The sequence below is a fragment of the Falco naumanni genome, chromosome 1 (genome assembly GCF_017639655.2).
Source record: "Falco naumanni isolate bFalNau1 chromosome 1, bFalNau1.pat, whole genome shotgun sequence".
Classification (NCBI taxonomy): domain Eukaryota; kingdom Metazoa; phylum Chordata; class Aves; order Falconiformes; family Falconidae; genus Falco; species Falco naumanni.
Genome location: NC_054054.1, coordinates 124,772,276 through 124,792,938, shown reverse-complemented (window position 1 = coordinate 124,792,938; position 20,663 = coordinate 124,772,276). Strand labels below are relative to the sequence as shown.

Genomic DNA, 20,663 nt, shown 5'->3' with positions numbered 1-20,663 from the left:
TTACACAAGAGAAAATAAAAACTACACTGCAACAAAAATAACCATTTGTGTTCATGTAGTTAGCAGCAGCTTTTTAAAAAATAATTATAATAATAATAATAAGGCAGATTCTTGCCTTTGTTATGCCATTAAAAACATTCTTGTTCCCTAGAGAGAAGCATTCTGGAAAAAGTTGAAAAAAAAATAATAATAACCCAACCAAAGCTTGCCTGCAAGTTCAAGTTTTGTAAAAAAATATATACATAATTTATTCTACAACATATGTGCCTTCTGTTCATACTTAGACATGTTTAGTGCTTTGTGTTTAGAGTTCATTTTCTGTCGTCCCTCCTCTGAGGACAGCCCTAAAACCAGCCTGGGTTTCTCAGGTCTGCTTGCCTTCACCCCACTCTTCAACAGTACCGTTGTCTGAAAACTGTTCTGGGCCAACTTCTCAGGTCAACGTGCCTTTGACCGATAGATGTATTTCTTTCCTTTCTTTTTTTTTTTTTCCTTTCAACCAAAAGAGAGAGGAAGAATTTGTCACTCATATTTCCGACTCCCGCCGTAGCGGCCGTGGCTCTAGAGGCACCCCTGCTTGGTTGTGGTGGTCCATGTCCGGGTGGGTGTCTGTGCTCATGCTCTCAGGCACCCCCGTGTCAATCTCATCCTCCTCTTTGCTGGTGAGGGCCACTTCGTTCTCGTAGCAAAAGGAGTTTGCATTAGAGAGAATGTATTTCTTTTCTGCTAAGTCTCTGGCACTACAGATGGGTGTGTTGGGCACTTCGTATGTTTTGTGGAACCTTGAGTAGTCCACTTTGTAGTAGTTTTTCTCTTCAAAGAGTACAGGCTCGTAGCGGTGGCCCCAGAGGATTTCATTTGCCAGATATGAGCTACGGCACTGGGTAGTCATGGCGGTAGCTTCCACCATGCCCTCTAATATTACTACAATTTCAAAGTCAGCATTGTCCATGTCTTGTTTGCTCAAGTCATACAAAGGACTGTCTTCATCTATCTCGTGTACTATCGTAATTGGGGAGACCAGGAATATGCGGTCTATCCCGCTGTCAAACCCTACATTGATGTCTATTTGATCCAAGGGGATGTACTCCCCTTCTGACGTGATCCTGGATTTGAGGAGCTGTGCTCGCACATGTGCCTCCACCAAGTGGCTTTTCCTCAGGTTTCCCACACGCCACATCAGACACAGCTTTCCATCTCTCATGGCCACCACGGCATTGTGGCTGAAGACTAGAGTTTCATTTCTCTTTTTTGGCTTAGCCATCTTTGCCATGACAGCACCAATGATGAAGGCATCAATGATGCAGCCCACTATAGACTGGAAAACCACCATGAAAACTGCGATGGGGCACTCGTCTGTGACACACCTGAAGCCATAGCCGATCGTGGTCTGGGTCTCGATGGAGAACAGGAAGGCTGCGGTGAAGCTGCTCACTTGAGAGACACAAGGTTTGCTATTTTCTTGATTCTCCAGATCCCCATGCAACAGTGCAATCAACCAAAACACACAGCCAAAAAAAAGCCAGGAGAGGATGAAAGTCAGGCAGAAGATAACTAGCATCCACCTCCAGCGGATGTCCACACAAGTGGTGAAGATGTCTGCCAGGTATCGCTGTCCCTTCTCACCCACGTTAATGAACTGGACGTTGCAGTGGCCATCTTTTTTGACAAAGCGGCTCCTGCACTGCTGCCTGGTGTGTACCTTACTCTTTCCATTCCCAAAACCGTTGGCAACAGCCATGGTTGCCAGCTTCATGCCGTCCTCTTCTGAAGACACGATGCTGTAGCGGTTGGTTCGCACACTGCCCATCACTACTGCTGTGGACTGAGGTGCTTCTGCTTTAGAAAACAGTCTAAGTTTCTGCAAAACCCTTTGGAGAAACAGTTTTGAAAGTTCTAGAGGAACACACACACACAGAAAAACTGGGGAGAGGCCGGAGTCCCCAAAAGCCCTTGGATCAACCAAGGACAGTCTTCTGGCATGCAGAGTTAGCTTAGCAAGTAACCGTCATAGAGAGGGCATGGTCTGCAAGAGAAAAAGAAACATTGTGTTAGATCCTGGAGGAACAGGGTAAGGAATCAAACCTGAAAGAATCAAGTACAATTACTCCAATGGACCTGCAGGAAGTTTCCTTACTCTTAACAGCAGCATTTTCTGGAATGCACGATGTGCGCAGCTGTGTATTGACAGAAGTGACATCATTAGTACAAAGGCATCACCCTTCCTAAGTGACAGCCCTGCAGTGACAGTGTCACACAAGTCTCTAGGCAATATTCACTTTAAAGCCAGATGTGCAAAGAACCTATCTAATACTTACAACTGTGTTTTCTGTTTATTTTGAAACAATTAGCCCTGACATCCATCTGTTCAAATATAAGGACTGAAGCAGTTTTTCATGACATACAATTTGTCACTCCTGGACTGTTTTACCTATGATAAAGAAAGGACCGTGCAAAAGGGAAGATGATGTGACCTGAGAAAAGCAATAAACTTGGAAAATGCAAGTGTCAGGGATTTCCATGAATTCACATTGCATATAACTTTGTTTTAATTAAACTGGGGCGGGGGGGGGGGGGGGGGGGGGGGCGGGGGCGGGGAGAAAAAAGAAAAAGAAAAAGAGTTGTGTAGTCTCTGCAAACGGCAGGAATAAGGGCTGCATTAGTTCCTCTAACTCCAGACTCACTGGGTTCTGTGTGTTTTTTTATGCTTACATTTGGCTTAAATTATAGGAAGCAAACTAAACCTTGCAACGACACTCATCTGCTCCTAATGAAACTAGCAAAAGGCTATGATGGAGTAGCACTGGCCGAGGGTCTTCCTAATACCTTTGGTAGCAAGGACCAGCACCTTCCCCTCGGGAGCCCGAGGCAGCCAGTTCCATCTCCCACGTGTAACGGTTCTGATCATCCTGTGGGTCTTAAATGTCAGCAATTAAGACTCAGCCGAGAGGCTACAAAAGCTTCTTCCTGAGGGTAGAAGCCACCAAACTTGTTTCAGGGAGGTCTGGCTTAGACCCAGGTTAAGCTTTTAACAAGTGCGTCACCCATTAAGTCATGTACTGTATATCAGGAAATGTAACTGAAATACTGCAGAGGAGAAGAGATGCATTAATGCAACGGCTCCATCCACATGTGCACCCCATGGAGGAAATAAAACTAAAACCGAGTGATGGGGAATGTCTGCTGCCCGTTTGGCGTAGGAGAGGAGACTTCAGTACCATTTACAGCAGCGAGGGATTAAATCACGATGCTCTTCATAAATCAGTATTATCAAAACTCATCTGAGTTTGTCCAAAACCCAACAAATCTGCAGCCACCAAGGAGCACGACCTCTGCCCACAAAGCGGCTTCAGTACTCTGTGCCTCTTCCTCTGACACCCGTCTGACAGCAGCTGCAGGTAAGAGTTCATCTCCTTTCCCCAAAGCAGCCCCTAACGCCCTGCAGAGGGGTTCCAAAAACCTGAGAGATTTCAAACAGCTCCTCAGCCCCCCCACATCCTTCAGCCACATTACAAGGGTTTGAGGTCAGCAGCACTTGTTAGGAGAAGAGCAGCTGACAAACAGAAAACACCGTGCTCACAGTGGCACACAGGCTGGTTTTCCCTCTAGAATCTCTTAAGCATTTACTTTTACCTTCTCTTTTTTCCTCATTTCTGTTTGTTGTGCAAGAATGCGTCCCAGTGCCTACTTGCCGAGATTAGTCATCTGTGACTTCAGCACCGTACAAGACATTTTGGCAGCTTTTGGTAGGTTCGGTAATGCCCAGTTTTCAGTGCGGCTCCCAGCAATGCAGGTTTATGGTGCATCTGCCCTCTTCCCGATCTGACCATCTTGCCTACACTGTGTAAAGGCTTTACACACCTTTTTCCCCTTCACGCCTTTTGGATCATGGGGTTTCTCATTCCCATCAGGATATTATTCTCAAAAACACAAAGGTATTCTTCTAATGTTCACTTAATTTTTTGGGCTGAAACCTGAACACAGCAGGGGAGGGGGGGCGGGGAAGCGAAACTGCTATTAATACATTCTGCACAAAAAACTTCTTGGAAAACCATTGCATTGGTCTGCAAATAGATCACTTTTATAAACCACATCCTATAATCATAGTCGTGTTCGACTTCCACATTCAAAGTCTGTTTTCTTTCAAGCTGATGGAAACACACAGCCTAGGAAAGTTTATTTTGAAGGTGTTTCCCCTCCCCCGGCATTGTCTTTTGGATTTTAGAGGAAGACTTGCGGTGGAGGGAAAGATAAGCTGTGAAGTCTCAAGTGTCTGAATGTGCAGCTTCCCCCTGCAAAAGTCTTGACCTGAGGACATTTGTTTGAATTCCACAAATCACTGAAATCCTAACACCAGCTCGCCGCTGGCTGCATTCAGAAGTTTTGGACCCAAATTATGTATCATACATCGTCATATTCCTGCTCTGAATGGCTGAGCACCTTCTGCCTGCTGTACCTGGTGCAGCATTTCTCCCTCCTAGCCCCAAGCTGTCGGCACTCAGCCCTTGGCAGCGAACCTGCACCAATTTGGCTCTGAGGATCTTTAAACTCCCGGGCTGTGCCTGGGGCCACCCTCTTCGACCTTTACAGACTGCCTGAAGTTTAGACAACAAAGCCCTGGCATGCTGTGCCGCGGCAGAGTTGTCTTCTCTCTTTTACAGCACAAACTGCCTCTCTTCCTCGCGAGTGCGTGGAGGGTGCCAGGGATGGCGGCACCACCAGCACCGTGAGCAGGGACTGGCCAGGGCGACACGGCAGGTTTGACTGTGCTCCCGCCCGGCAGCGCAGGCTCTGTCGAACACCCAGTAGATCCTCCAGCTGCCTGATGGGTGTTCACCCTGACTTTCACAGCTAGCTTCAGCAGAGGTTCCCCCCAAATCCCAGAAACAATCAAACTAGCATGAAAATCTAATGGTTCTTGTTTTCCTAATCCACCTGCTGCTCAAAGGCAAAACAAGTTTGCTGCCCCCCCACCCCATTATCAGATATTAGTGGCACTAAAGATGCCAAGGTAGTGTGGGACCAGCCCCGCAATCCTCGCTGGGCAAAAGAAGCCAACGCGGTACCCACCAACCACCCCAAATCTTTGTATAATCGGGCCCAACGCACTGCACCCAGACACACACACGCAGCTGCAAATTCAATCATCACTAGGTGTGTTATTGTGATTAATTCAAGCTACCTTTCCTCCTGGAAGAGAACACCAGATTAGAGCAAAGCAGCTTGTAATTACCAGCACAGGCACGGACCCAGCATTACCGGGAAGGGATGAGATGGGATGGGAGAGCCCCAGGCTTGCTCTGCTGCAAGGGGATGCTTGGAGGAGGAGAGGAACACAGGGCTGTGCTGCATCTGCAGCGTTTCTGAAACAACGTTTGTGGAAATGCCACGATGAGGAGCCCAAACCCTCACTTTCCCCCTCAGCAAGCATCCCCTTCAAGACCTCCCCCCCCCAAAGACATTAACATCGCGCGTCGAAACTCCGCAACAGCTCAAAGGGGGTTCTGTGCAGAAGGTTTAACGCTGAGCAAAAACTCTGAAGTGCAAAAAGAGCGGGGGGGTGTTGAGAGAGAAGCACTAATGAGCATTGGAGCAGTTATTCCCAGGCTGACGCCACACAGCCGTGCAGCCAGCCGGGCACATGTTGCTAAGAGAGCACAGCACCACCTTCACCAAGCGCCTTCCCCTGCTGCCCTCGGCACGCAGAACAAAGGAGCTGCTCGCCCCAGCGAAGCCTGTTCCCACAGCCCCAGCTCCCTCGCTGCTGGGCACAACCACCCCTGTAACCTTTCTCCAGACCCCTGCATTACTTAAAAGTCATTCCCCAGGGCTTCTTCACTGGTTTGGGTAGGAGTCAAGTTACACAAAGTGCTGAGCTGCCTTCAGGAGAAGGATCTGTCCTTCACGCTCAGGCGGTGGGGAAGGGGAAAAAAAAAAAAAAAGAGCAGATGATGTAGGGAAATGGGTGCGAAGAAATAGGAGAAAGGAAAGGACAAGTGGTGTTTGCATCTGCTGTCCTGCGAAGGAGACGGGTTCAGGATATTTCTAGCTGATGACAAAATAACTACAAGTGGAATAGTCATCACCAGGGGGTGTACTTGATGCACCGGCTGTGAGGATGGAAAAGCAAACAAGTGTAAAGGTAAGGCTGGAACACAGAAACAAGTGCGGGCTGCCTGCGGGCTGGGGGTGGCGACGGGCAGGGGGCAGAGCGCTGGGGGTGCTGGCTCAGCCCAGGCCACCTGTGGGTCCCCAGCTCCCCCCGCCCCAGGGAGATGACAAAGCAGTCGCCCAAGCCTGCGAATAAATCTGCCATTCCTTATCAGTATTTTTTCCTTTCACTGTCATGAACTAAGTTGAAACAATACAGTCTCTTCACAAGCTCCCCAGCTGCAAGGTTTGTTTTTGTTTGGGTTTGGGGTTTTTTGCTTTCTTCCTATTTTTTTGGCAGGATGGTTAAAAATAACACACACACACACACCCCGTTTCCAGAATGCCAATGAATGAAGTTACAGGTTCATTTCACACCCCGATAAAACATTTCGGACGCTCCTTTCAAAAACACGCATCTGATCTCGAAGACTTGATGCTTTTGACCTCTCTTGTACAGGAAACAACAGGCGAGAAGAATGGAAAGGGATGGAGCGGTGCTACTGCTGCGACGCCGAGTTGTCATGCAAACTTCCAGCCCTTCCCCAGAATAAAACATCCCGGGGCGGGCAGGGGGGAAGCAGCTGGTGCATGGAAAGTTATGAACACAAACAGATGCTGCAAGCAGATGCTCGAGTGTTCGCAGCATACCTATCTAATTATTTTAGGCACCGAGAATAGCTCGGGGATGGTGCATGAGAAAGGCAGGAGTTCCCCCTCGGAAGGGCTGTGCCCGGGCGTGCAGCACAGCAGCACAGCCAGCGGCACCGAAAGCCGAGCCGGGGGGGGACCCGGGGACACTGTAGCCGCCCCCCGAGCTGGGGCGCATCCCCCTGCCCCCGCCAGCCGCGGCGGCACCTGGAGGCGAGCTGGCTGCGCGTCCCGAGGCGATGGAGAGAGAAGGCGCCTCTTACCTGCCGCTGCCCCTGCAGGGTGCCCGTGGAGTTCCAAGGGGTAAGATCCCGCAGCCGGGGGGACGCACAAGCCAGTCCCGGGGTGCCCGGTGCCCGCCACCGCCCCGCGCCGCGCTCAGGCACTCGATGAGCCGCTGCCCCGCGCCGCGGCTGCCATGTGATGTTTAATAGCGGCCCCCGCCGGCCCCGCCCCCGCGCTGCGCCGCGCCAATGGCGGGCGGGGGGCGGGGCGGGGGGACCGGGGGCTGCGGCGGGGACGGGGCTGCCCCGCCGGGCCGGGGGGGGACCCGCGGGGAGGGGGCCCGGGGCTGCCCCGCCGGGCCGGGGGGGCGGGGGAGACCCGCCGGGGGGCGGCCGGGGGGACCCGCGGGGAGGGGCCGGGGGGACCCGCCGGGCCGGAGGGGGGACCTGGGGAGGGGCGGGGGGGACCCGCGGGGAGGTGACGGGGCTGCCCGGGGCCGGGCTCGGGCTGCGCCCTCCGGCTGCGCCAGCGGGGGTCCAGCACCTGCCAGGGCATCCCCTCCCCCAGCGCCCCCCCCGCGCCCGCCAGCGCCCCCCGGACAGCAGGGCTCGGGCAGGACACGGCCGGGACCCCGCGGAGGTCCCCGTGGGGTCGGTGGGCTGCTCGCTCCCGTTTTCTCCTCGGGGATGGGGGGCACGTGTAGTGCGGAAAAACACCCGGGAGAGCCAAGTTTGGTCCCTTTTGTCCCATCCCTTGTTTGAGCGCTGGGAAGGGCCGACGTGCGGGGGGTCCCCTCCCCAACGTGGCCCCTGACACGCACCAGGAGCGAGTCCAGCACCCCACAGCTCAGCAGCCGGATTAACACCCTTCCTCCAACCCCACTCAAACGTCCCTTCCCAAACAACACCTTTCATCCCTGGACTAAGCTCTTTCAGAGCAAAGCTGGAAGCCAGGGAAGTATTTGCCCGGCTGCAGCACGGAGGATCCATTTCTTTGTTTTCTGGATCACCTGTGGCAGCTCACTCAGCAGGCTGAGTGGCCGTTGTTGCAATACGCAGAAATCGGGATGATTTTTAATAGCTTGTCCTCTCTACAGCGGACATGGGCTAAGACAAAGAAAATAAGGATGAAACGTCTGGCTGGGAGCCTTGCAGGAACAAACCCGGCCTTGTAAGCACGCCGCGAGGTTTGCCAGCCTCCCTCTCCGATGGGCAGCGCAGGGATGGCAGGTTCGGAGGCAGGTGGCCGCTGCCCTCGCCAGCTGAGACCCTCAGTGCCAGCAGCTGAAATGCAGCAGGGAGCCCTGCGTGGGTGCTGGAAAACTGGGAATGAAGGTGGCTGCTGGATGCAAGGGTGGCCAACCACAGGCAGCTGGAGCAATTGGCGTGAACACCTTGAATTGCACCCAGGACTGCGACGGGGAGCCTCTGCGACACCCCGAAAACGGGTGCTGGGGATGCTTTGGGGGCAAGGCGGCATTAATCAGCAGGCAGGTCTTCTGCCTGGAGCTGCTGAGGAACAGGCTGGTCCCAGTGGGTCAGCCACTCTCCTCCAGGAGCTTCCTTACAACGGCCAGAACAGGCTTTAAATACGATTCCCTGCTTTCACAGCAATGCCAGTGCCTGCGGTCACCCGTAGTTGCTTAAACTGTCCTCCTCCTCCTCCTCATTCGTTTTGTAAGTTTACAACTCTTGACAGTAGCTGTCTTTAAACACTCGGTGAAAATGCTTTGCCCAAATGTTTTCTCGTGGAGTATCAGCTTTAAGAGCACACTCCTGGCATTGCTGCCTAACTATTTCCACCAACTGCCGTTGCTGTTGCTTCCAGTATTTGCCGGGTTCCCTATACTCCAAATGAGGAAGCGCCGCATTGTTGCAGCAACAAATACAGTGGCCAAATGCAGCTGGTTTTAAAAGCCCCTGGTGTTATGTGAGCAGGATAAGCAGAATGTGCATGATGGGGAGAGGGATGGAAAAGGCAAGTGCTTGTGTACATTGAGCAATCCGGCACATTAGGCAATCATACTGTTTATAAGTTATTCTTGGGTGATTCTGTTCATTTTTAAGTGAAAGAAAAGTGCTATAACACAGTTCAGTTTCTTATGAATGACGAATCTGGAGTAAAAAATCTGTGAGAGGGAATGGCTGCAATTATTTTATTAATTCAGTAAGATGAAGATTATTAAATCCTCAGGATCTGAAACCCATAGGCACAAATGCTGCAGTTTATGTACCTATATCAGAGGGGAAAAAAATCCTTCATTCCTCTGAGTGTACATGTCCTACCAACAGCTGAAATAGCAACAATTTGACTCACCTTGAAGAAGTATGTGCTCATCTATATGTAAGCGAAATAAAGGAGAGCTGTGATCTGTTACTATTAAGAGATGCTCTGCTAAGAATACACACGGTTTGCTGGGGGGTCGGTTCAGCAAATCTCTGCACAATGTCCACAAGATATTACAGCCTGACCTCGTAGACTCTTACTCAGCCTTTACTCATGCAAACCGACTGACAAAGACTACAGACTTACTAGACCCACAGACCCCAGATCCGCTGATATGAGTAAGACTTATTCACAGCAGTACAGACTTGCAGGTCAAGCCATTTAGCATTTCATCCTGAGGAAGGGTAAAGCATATACATCATGGCTATTTTACAGCTTGCTTAAAGTCGGCCAGTCCTGCCCAGAAAGCTCTTCTTAGAATGAAATATCGATTCTAATCTATTATACAGATAGCGAGAACGGTAACAAAGCTGTCTCTCCGCTGCATGGACTTCAGCAAGAGAAGTACTTCCAAACCACCGAAACAGGGAAGTTGAAGTTACAAGAAAAGTTTCTAAAAAACCCTTTCCTGTTGCAACAAGCCAGGACAAAGAAGGGTGAGAGACAGCTGAAAACTTAACCCTCAAGAGTGAGTGAGGGTTTGTTTTCCTTCTCTCAATGAATGGTTTTCTAATTTGATGTCGCCCAGCTACAGAAGTCTCTTACTGCCTCACTGCAGAGCCTCCTGACTGAAATATTAGAAGAGCTATGTGAAATGGTTGTAGTCTGAGGAGTTTTCAAGACGAGATCTGCTACCTGCAGAAGCAACGGTGTCGAGGGGTAAGAGCAGCTCTGGGAAGGCAGGACATTCACTTTTCATACCAGTGTAAAAGGTGTAACAAAAGGAGCCACCAAAGAAGCAGGATGCTTTTCTTACATTTCAGCGAGGCCACATCAGTGGAAGAAGGGGCTTTTTCTCCCCATATTTTCTGCTTCCCGGCACAGTCCTCGCCTTTGCCCGTCACAGCCACCCTGCTCCTCAGTCTTGCAGGGATCTGCAGATGCCCTGTGGAAGTAAATGTGAGGTTGTATTGCAGCATAGTCCTTGCCAGCTGGGACCAGAGGCTTTAGCCCTTGTCTTACTGCATGGGAGATGTTATTAAATTGCTTTTTTCTGTCTTGGCAGTGAAATGACCTAATTATCAGATTGCATTAGTCTTCATCTCTTAAAGTGGCCAAATCTGCTTTGGTTCTCAAGGATTTTATTGCCAGCTGAAAATAGCTTAATTGTATTGTACTTGCAAAGAAAACACGGTCTGGTAGAATCAAAGCAGTCGGTTTCCACAAGATGTGAAGAAGTGCCATAAATAACGCATTGGGCATTTTTTTTTTTTTTTTTTTTTTTTTGCCTCACCATTTCCATGCATGTAAACTGGCATAAGTTAGCTTTTCTTCTCTAACTGTTAAGTCAACTGGAAAATATTCATCAGGAAAAGGTGGTTTCCCCATTCACAGCAAACCCCTGGGGTTTAGACATTAACTGGATCTTTATAGGTCTAATGCTGGGATCCCCAAGGAAAAATGAAGCCACAGTGGTAATAGAAGGAATGGGTAAATCCAATGAAAGTTCCACAGAGAGTCGGTTACATGTTTGATAAGACTTGAGAGAGCAAATAAATAGAGTTCGTACTTTGCAAGCAAATAGGATGTACAGATGTGCAGCCAGTGACACAGTTATTTTGGATAATAATGTGTTTGTTCATAGAAAGGGTGAAATATGACATAGGAAATTGAGTTGGTTTATATAGCTGAGAATAGTGGAACTCACACACCATTTGCTTTTTTTTTTCTCTCTCTCTTTCTTTCCCAGATACTTTGTGTCCAAAATCTTTGCTTAAGATTTCAGGCTGTCAGATTTAGTCTTATTCTAATGTCAAATCACCAGCCACTGACTAAATTTTGGGGGAAAACAGTACATACTTTCGGTCTTTGCTACTGCAGGTGGTGGGTGTGGGAAGCAAGGTGAAGAAATCTGGAAATAATGAATTATAAACAGTAATCCATAGCTAACAGTCACTGTACATAACTAACAATCCAACAGCAACCCAGGAAGTTCTGCCAAAGAAAACTTATTTCCAACAGCTATATTCCACGTCGCTCAATTCTCAATAAAATAAGATGCCTAAATTAAAGGATCTTTAATTTCCAGCTAAACTTTCAGACCTAATAAAATACAATCAATGCCTGTTGCTAAAAAGCGAGCTCTCTCGGCTCGCAACACCTGCTTACCTCTGCAGGGTCAAAGGCCTTACAGTAATTAGGAAATGTTAATCTGTTATTTCATGTACACCTTGCACAGCCTTTGCTTTCTAGAAGCCTTGCTGTAGCAAGGCAGTTGTGTTGGCGTTTAGTGATCTATTTTCACAATATAGGTTTGTGGATAATCTTTCAGAAATGCAATGACCTTGCGGGACATCAGGCGGGGTTTGTGACATGGCCATATTCTGCATTTGTCCCTGCCCAGCCATCACTCAGCTGTGGCAATTTGTCCTCAAAGGCAGCAGTGGGGAACGTATGTTCGGATCAATGAGAAGGACAATCGCGTAAGTGATAAAACCGACCAAGCAATCGCATATTAAGAAGGCTAATATTTTCCTATTAATCTCAAAGTTATCTAGTGATCTGCCATAGTTCCCGTTCTTTGGATATCCCAAGGGAAAGGGAGTTAATGGTTAATAAAACTTGCCAAGGTGGTGAGAACATGCCTATGGAGCTGACATAGGGAACTTGACAATTCCTGGAAGGAAAAGGGTTAAGAGCCAGCAACTTACACATACAAAACTGTGTGACTACACTTGCATTCTCTTCCTTACAGCTTCAGTTACTAGTGTTACTGGCCTGCCAGATTTTCTAAAATCAGGATAGGCTTACGCTCAGCTGAACAGAACAGGGTAAGAACATCTTTGTTTTTCTCTGACTTGCAAAGTTTTGGTTATGTAAATGTTGTATGTAAACAGGAGGGCTCTCAAGGGCGTAGATATTTGTAGGGTTTTTTTGCAATTAGTGCCCTTCTGCGGGCTGTTGCTACCCCAGTTACCCACTTGCTCAGAAGCTCACGTGGTGCTCAGCCAACTTCCAAACCTCATCTGCAGAGCCCACTGTGCTCAGAGGCGGTGGCTGGGTCCGCCACCTCCGTGCCTTGTGGGGGTTTCAGAGTTTGATGAGCTGAACTTTACAAATGGTTGTTAACAAGGTGTGAGAGTGGGGAGGGCTGCAGGGGTAACGAGGGGTTTGTGGTCTCTGCTGCTCTGCCCCTGCAGCATCTTACTGCCAACCTTCCTGGCACCAGCATCCTGGTTAGGGGGAAAAAAAGTAAGAAAATTAACCTACCTTCTGGTGTTCTGTGCAGGATGAAGGGGGAATGACAGACTAGTGCTTCATTTCACCGTGGCTGTAAGAGGAGGGATGAAGCAGAGACCTGCTTCGGCCTCTGTCACCGTGCGTGTGCCACCATAGGCGGAAATGTGGAAAATTTCCAATGGGAAAAGGAGTGGCAAGAAAGAATAAAAAGTCAGTTGCACTAGAAAGAGCTAGAAACCTTTTGCCTTTTCTAAGCAAAATTAAAGTACATGCCTTTTCTGCAACTCTCCTACTGACCTATCTGTACCACACAACTTGGTTCACCAATGTGATTCAAGTTGAGCAGTTTGACTTTCTCGGGTGACGTTTGGTAGCTCCTGAGAGAAAGATGATGTGAAATATGTGGGTACAGGACGAATCCTGCTTCCAACAGCAGAACACTATACCCAGAAGTGACTCAGAGGACCTCTGTTAAAACCCTACGTGGTCTTCCTGCACTGCAATATGCATATCGCATTTCTGCTGACAGTCATTTATTATCTCTGTACTTTTTTACCTATCACTGTATCCACTCCAGTGAAAAATGCATTTATAAACTCAGAAATATCTGATTTGTGTTAACGCCACACAAACTACTGCTCTCCTTACTTTCTTACACTTTTTATTTTAGTATATTAGCTTAGATGCAAACGTCCTCAGTGTTTTCTATCAGTTTGTACCAGAACCTAAGAATTTGTCTGGAGTCCATGGCCACAAGGTAAATGACCATATCAGAGTTTATTTTCTCTCCTGGAAAGCAAATAAACTTTGCTAAAAACAGACAGTTAGATCATTTGCCACTGTGGGATGAAAACATGGTAGAAACCAAGGGTAGGTTTCCTGAGGAGCCAGCCCTGTGCCTATTTACATCAAACGTGAACTTCCATCTTGATGGCAGTGGTGCAGACCTCTCCCTGAGAGGGGACCGCGTGACTGTATGTGTGTACGTGTGACAAAGCACCATCAACACGACTGAATGCAGCGTTTCCTGTACCAGGGTCTGCAGGTGCACCGAAGAGGGTCCTTGAGCGGCAGGTGCTGGTGCTGAGCAATCCCACCTTGGCTGGGAGAGCCCCGAAACCTTGCACAGCCAGCACAGCATCCCTTCTTGCCCATGCCTGCGCCTCCCGGCCAGGCAGCCAAGCTGGGCGAACACAGCCTGGCCAGCAGACACGTCGCCCGGGCAATCAGAGGAGCAGATCGCTGGCACAAAGTGGCAGGCCAGCCCTGCTCGTAACGCCTGTGTGGCTGGGAAGGAGGCAGACAAATTAAATTAGCTGGCACCTTCCTAAATTTCCCTCAAAACTAAAATTGAACAGATGAGTAAAACCAACCCAAGCTCAAATTGTTGGTTAAACTTCCTGATATTGTTTTTGACTGATTATTTGGACCAGCCCTCCAAGGCCCACCCACTAAAACACCTCTGTCATTTGAAAAACCTGTCGTCAGAGAGGAAATAATCTTCGGCAAGCAAATGCCACAGCTTCCTTTCTTCTGCTATCATGATCTCATTCTGCTTATTTGCTTTTCTGATGCCATTTCTTGCTTCCAGGCTAAATTCTGCCTTTCATTTATGCAGATGCACAAGGGAAGAAAGATTCCCCACCATCCCTTGGGCATCCTGCATTAAAATTTGGGCCAAACTGCATGTCCTGTGCTCTGGTTTGGCCTGATCAAGATGCACAGACAGAGGGAAAGGATGGCCACAGAAGGAGGCTCTCCCTTATTCTGCACTAGGAAGTGTTGCACCTCAGAAGACATGAGCCGCGCTTTTCTTTGTAATCTCTCTAATACTTCAAAAGTTGGCTTTGGTCCTCTGGTATTATTTGAGCTGATGCCCAAACTCTATTAAGCAACCTTGTGACAGAGACTGGAGGGGAAAGGATTGTGCCATTTCCCATCAACTATTAAAAAATCAGTATGGAAACTCATAAAAAGTCAAAGCTGCTGCAGGCCACAGTGCTGGTGAGACCCGGTGACAGCATGGTCTGCTGGTGGCATCACAGGTCCCAGGCCCCCGGCGGTGTCCCAGGGCTGTGCTTGCTCTTCAGGCACGCCAGCGGGTGCTGCAGAGAGCAGGTTGCCTGGGGGTGGGGGGTGGGGGTGCAGGGCTCCCTGCCAGCCCCTTCCCAGCCTGCAGCCATAGGGTTTTCTGCAGTTTGTTGTTGGTGTGAAGCGATCTGCAGAAACATGCCGCTGGTCCATCGCTCATGAAGAAGACGGGCTGACTACAGGCAGCAGCCCACCCTCCCTGAAGACCTCAGACCAGCAAACCTGTATTCAGAGCAGTGCCTGGATACATGTTTCACTTTGATCTAAGCACACACTTAACCTGGGAGCCGAATGCGTGCTGAGGCCATCAGCAAGGGGCTCGGGCAGAGGGCACATTCACCACCAGGATCTGACTATCTTGATTTGACAAAGGCCAGGGATCACATGTAGAGGCAGCCAGTGGCAAAGAGTAAAGAGTGAGCCAGAGAGACAAAGAGATAAAGAAAATGAACAGCAGCTTGTCATGTCACTTGTTACAGCACTGGAAGGTGCTGGTGCTCTCTGACAGCAAAGGTGACATCAAAAAAACCCCTTTGCAGAACAGACCACAGCAGAGCACAACGAACTGGCTTTGTTCATCTTTCCCGATGGGTGACTCCAGTGCTCAGGACCGAGTGCCAGCAATGCCAGTCATTTCTGGGTCTTTTGTTAAAAAAAAAAAAGAGAAAGAAACACGAAAAAATCCTCCAAGTTTACAGAAGTTAGACATCACCAGCCAGCTCATCTTTCCTTGATCACCTTCTGTGATGCTGGTCTCCAGAACCTCCAGGTGAAGTCAGGATGGGTACACAATTCAGGTGAGCGTACTTGAAAGCACAAGTGAATGCTGCAGAGAGCTGTTTGCTTTGCATTATTCACACTCCTCAAGCTCTGGCAAATTGCTTTTCCTCTGACCGTACTTCACTGTAATTTTTTCAAGCTGAACTGGTTTGGATGGAATAAGTGTCTGTTCTGAATCTTCATTAGAAATGTCAATTGACTTTGAATCTTTTTGGAAGGCCCAGAAAGAAATGAAGACTTTCAAGCATCTTTGTGCTTTTGGTGTCTGGAAGTGGCTTCTCTCACAGGAGAGAAAAGAAAAGAAGCAGATCTATTTGAGTAATTTAATCTGTATAAGGTAATTTACTACAAGGCAACACTTCAGTACTCAATGCTTTTATTTTCCAGCACACAAGTATCCTTGACCTCGCTCTTCTCTAGCCTCAGTTTTGTTTCAGCTAACTCTTGTAAGAAGAAGCCTCCCTAAGGAGCAAATCTACAAGTCAAAGCCATGACTTCCTTGCTCAGAAAAGGACCCAGGAGATTGAATCAGCTGTAAGTATCACCTCCCTTTAGATGGTTAGGCTGTTCCAGTGCTTTCATCATCTCAGGTAAAATTAGCGCTACAGTAATTACCCTGGGCCAAATATACAGCTGGTGAAAGTGCACATATTTCAGAGGGATGAAACTTGAGATGGAATTGGCAGGCACCATCCCCTTTTCTTAAGGCTAATGTAAGGAAAGGGATGGGAGCTGTTTGGGTCCCACATCCACACGTGCAGCTATGTGCTCACATACTGCGATTTTCCCTGCTGGAGCTTTACACCCAGCTTCCTGAGTATTGTTAACACCGGTATAAGGTTTTCCAGGTCACCCCTCCACATCTTCGGTACACACCATACCGAAGGAGGGCGGTGGTTGTGGGACTGCTGGACTATCAGCTGTAGGTTTGCTGGAGGGCGTTGGGAAAGGGCTGGTGGTGTGTAAAGGTGTGCAGGGCTGATGTTTTGTGTGATTGTATTTAATAGCTTTACCTGGTACTTCTCAAAAAAAAGAGGGATGAAATGGGAGGGGTTGCCAACTCAGGAATGGCACTGTGCTGTACCCTCTCAAGTGAAACAAGTGGCAAAAGAAAGGTGGATTTTTTGCCTATGGAAAAAGTGATCACTGAAGAGAGGAGGTGTTAATCAGTATATACGGTGAGTAATTCCAAGAACTGCAATAAAGTACTTACCAGATTTTGTTTCCCGACTCACATCCTATCACAGGTCACTCTGGAAAGTGTTCCATTGAAATTGGTGGGGTCAGATGTACTTAACATGAGTAAGGCCCTTGACCTGGGTGGGCAAGGAAGGTTACCCCTTGGGTACACTCACCAGGGTCTTTTTTGATTTCCACTTGGAGATCGGAAAAGAGACCTACCCATTTACGCCCAATTCCTACCTTTCATGTCCCGTTTAGGGCATGGCTGTCACCACGAAGCATTTCTCTGTCAAGATTTGTGCTGGAGATGCCTGACACAGACATTTCACTGAGCCACCATACGGAGCAGTGGTACTGGGAAAGCTTTGGGATGGTCTCCTCTCCACTGCTCTTTCGTACCACGGTCACATAAAGGCCGTCAGCTCATTTTGGCACCTGGACCAAGCAGGAATCGTGCCAAATGAACATCAGACCAAAAATAGTCCCTTCCCTGTCAGGCAAGTCTGAGAGACACCCTGTGATCAAAGATGGGGAAACACGAGGAACAAGCACCATGCCCAGTAGTCACAGCGGACCAGCTGCCTGACAGTTGTGGAGCTTCCTACAGCCGCGTCGGCGAAGGGGAGCCTGAAGAGAGGATGTGAAGGAGGAGGATGATATAGATGGTTCAGCAGATGTTTAATTGGAGCTACTCCCATGCGTGAGAGAACGCACGAAGCTGTTCAATGGAAAATGTGCATTCAGAAGTGGACATGGCACTGAATATGAGATAATTATTAAGGCATTTCTATTTTGGAGCTCTTCTGTGTGTAGTTTTACATAATAAACGTTAGTGTTGCCTTTCTACATGCACACATGTCCCCTGGCCCAAACAAACAAGCAGCTTTTTGCTTCTTGTCACTGATACCTCCTGAAGTAAGGATCTTTGGCCACAAATAGATCATTGCCCTATTTGAAAAGTTCCTGGTGGAGCGCGGCCAGTTCTGGCTGGCTATATATACCTAAGCTGGCAAACCCAGCAACCTCTCAGCTTTTGCTTCTATATATAAAAAGCAATGATATAGAATAAATCAACTGGATGGAGCACGTGTCAAATCAGGTTTTACACCGAAATCGTTTTCTTTCTGAGTCGGGTTGTTTCTTTCTGAGTCGGAGCCTGGGAAGGCAGCGATGGGCCTGACCGCTGCTACCAGCTTTGCCGGGGCTGGGCAGGCGGCACCGGGGCTTCGCTACCAGGTTCTCGTGCCGCTGGAGAAGGGCAGGAGCCCCTGGCTGGGGCCAGCGCCCGGGACCCCCCCATCCCCACGGCTGCGCAACCGCGCAAAGCTGAGCCCGCGGCGGGCGGGAGGGACCCGGCGGGGCGGGGGGCGCGGCCTCCCCTCGGGCTGCCGCCAGGTGGCGCCCAAGTGCCCGGCGCGGCCGCGGGCTGCGGGACCGGGGGCTGCAGAGCCAGAGGCTGCGGGGCCGATGGTCTGTGCGGGGCCGGGGGCTGCAGGCCGCTGGGGTGGTGGGTAGGGCCTGGAAAATGCGAAGCTTGGCCGCTGTTTGGAGGTGGCTGGGAGCATCCCTGCCTGGGTTTGTGCTGGGCTCAGGGACCCGCAGGGTCTGGGGGATGCACCTGAGCCGGGAATTCTCGGGCGGTTCCGATAGCCCTGGGTAGTTTGTGTTGTGAGCATGGAGCAAACGCCAACTGACAGGTGGCAGCTTCAAAAAATCCTCACTTTCAGGGGGCAACATGATCCCGAACCGGAATTATCCAACTCCACACTGGTTTTGCTGGATGTTTTATCTGATTCCCCCAGCATTTCCTCAGCCGCAGGGACTGACCCCAAGAAAAGCTTCAAATCCCAGAATTAGCTCCTGTGCTGTGATTTTAAGCCCCATGAAAACACCGATTCACATTTTTCAGCCCAGACTAAGACTGTAGCTGCTCCTGGTTTCATTCTCATTTCATTTCTGTCGTGCTTCCCCTTGTCTGCTTGGAAGTGAATTTATTGTCAGATGCTTCCCCACATGGGCCCCTTGGGCCCACCGCAGAGACACCAACTCCTTCTGTTTACAGGTTCCCAGCTCAAAACCAGCAAAGATTTAAGAGCTAAAAAAAGCTTACAGGCAATATTATTTTTTTTCTTCCCACACAAACACTTCTGCTACCCTGAAAAGTACCTGTTATTTCCTGAGGGGAATGTCCCTGTGTAACCGTAACGCTGCAGGTCAGGAAGGCAGCTCGAGTCAGACCTCCTGCACGGTGTGGAAGAAACAAGGGACAAACAAAATATGTTGTGTCCCACATCTGAAAATCGACTTCACAGAAAATATGCACTAAATGATACATGATAATGGGGGAGGAAGTGCCAGCTGCCTTAATGAACAGTGGTAGGCAAAGCTGGAAAAATAAATTATATAATAATCTTATTATATTCCTTTTGACATAAACTAATCTTGACCCAGAACAATAGTGCTGCTTTCCAAGAGAAAATAACCAATAATAATCTATAATTATCAGTAATAATCAATAATAAGCTATAATCAGGATTAAGGAGTCCAATGCAAAGTGGTTGTGTTTTCTCTTTGTTGTTAAAATTTTGCTTCATCTGGTAAATTTTGTGGAAAAGACAGGAACCGGATGAGTGACTTCCAGCTGAGGCAGAAGGAGATGCCGGTCGCTGCCTCTTGGTGGCTGGAAAGAAGCTGCTGAACTTCAGCCCAAGGTCCTGACTTTCTGAAGACCCAAGGAGCATATGCGATGCTCTGGAAGAGCAGGAGGGTACTTGTGCTTCCCAACTCACTGAGCAGCCCAGAACGCAGCCAGACACTTACTTTTGGGCTGGTGGGCACTTTCTATGGTGTCACAGCACTCTCCAAACTAGCCCGCTACAACAAGGTCTTTTACCATCACCTACCAACATACTTTTCATGCCAGTGCCTCTGCTGCCTTCTCCTAGCTTCTCCTCATCCAGGGCACACTGACTGACTGACTGACTGACTGACTGACTGACTCACTCACTCACTGACTGACTGACTGACTGACTGACTGACTGACCCTCCTCTCTTCTCTCTGCTTCTTCCTCCTCTCTTTTCCTCAGCTGCCCAACCACTTAACAGAACCAGCCACAGCCGCACCTTATCTACATCAGCCAGCGCCCCCACCCCTGAAGCCAGCCCACAGCGGTATATTGTCAATGTTAATTAACCCACCTTCAATCCTCTACACCACCATTTCATTAGGGTTGAGTCAGGGGCAAGGTCTGTGTTTCTGCTGTGAGGATACACGTTACTACTTTTGTTGGGTTTCTGAGAGGCTTGCTTGCTTTTGCATGGGTCAGCTCTGCAATGGGGATGAATAACATAAAAAAACCCCACCTACACACAAAAAACCCCAAATGGAAACTCCTGGAAAACATCCTCATCTAGAAAAAGCAGATGGGTAAGGAATATTCTCTCTCCTACTTACCCAAAGCTGCTGCACACCAGTGTGCTTCAAGTCTTTCCTAGGTCCCCTCCTAGGCAAGGAGGATGCAAGAACTAGCTCTCCCAGGAGAGCAGTCAGGCACCACCTAAATGATAGTTAAGGAAGGAACGTGCACATTTTGTGTGGCTGTGTATCCCTCCCACACCTTTGCCCATTCCTGCCTTATCCACCTGGTGCTATCCAAGATCCTTCAGTGGGTGAGGAGGTTGCAGGTGAAGTGTGCAAGCTCTGGGTGTGACTGGAACACAGACACATGTGTGTGCATGTCTGTGTTTGGCACGTTCCTCCAAACAAACCAAGTCCATGCTAAGAAGCTTTCACAGATTCTATACATAACTTTGTGAGTTTTCTTGTAATTTGGCACCTTATAAAGTCAAAAGATGACTCTGCCTCTTATAAATCTTTCCATGACTTCTTAACGCATAAGGTACGGAAGCTTAAAACTGTGGCTGAAGGGAAGAAAAGTGAAATGTGCTCTCACAAGGTG

The 20,663-nt window shown here is 49.0% G+C and overlaps 1 protein-coding gene across 1 annotated transcript; it reads right to left on the bottom strand.

Moving 5' to 3' along the window:
- Nucleotides 1–525: 525 nt before the first annotated feature.
- KCNJ2 (potassium inwardly rectifying channel subfamily J member 2) lies at nucleotides 526–7,199 on the bottom strand. Its single transcript, XM_040582074.1, has 2 exons — nucleotides 7,065–7,199; nucleotides 526–2,026 (listed from the first exon to the last, which is right to left on the bottom strand). Exon 2 carries the CDS (start codon nucleotides 1,808–1,810, stop codon nucleotides 527–529), a length of 1,284 nt encoding a protein of 427 aa, XP_040438008.1. The 5' UTR covers nucleotides 1,811–2,026; nucleotides 7,065–7,199; the 3' UTR covers nucleotide 526.
- Nucleotides 7,200–20,663: the final 13,464 nt, after the last annotated feature.

Excerpts from the sequence above, each read along its gene's own strand:
- KCNJ2 (XM_040582074.1), bottom strand. The coding sequence starts at position 1,810 with ATGGGCAGTGTGCGAACCAACCGCTACAGCATCGTGTCTTCAGAAGAG.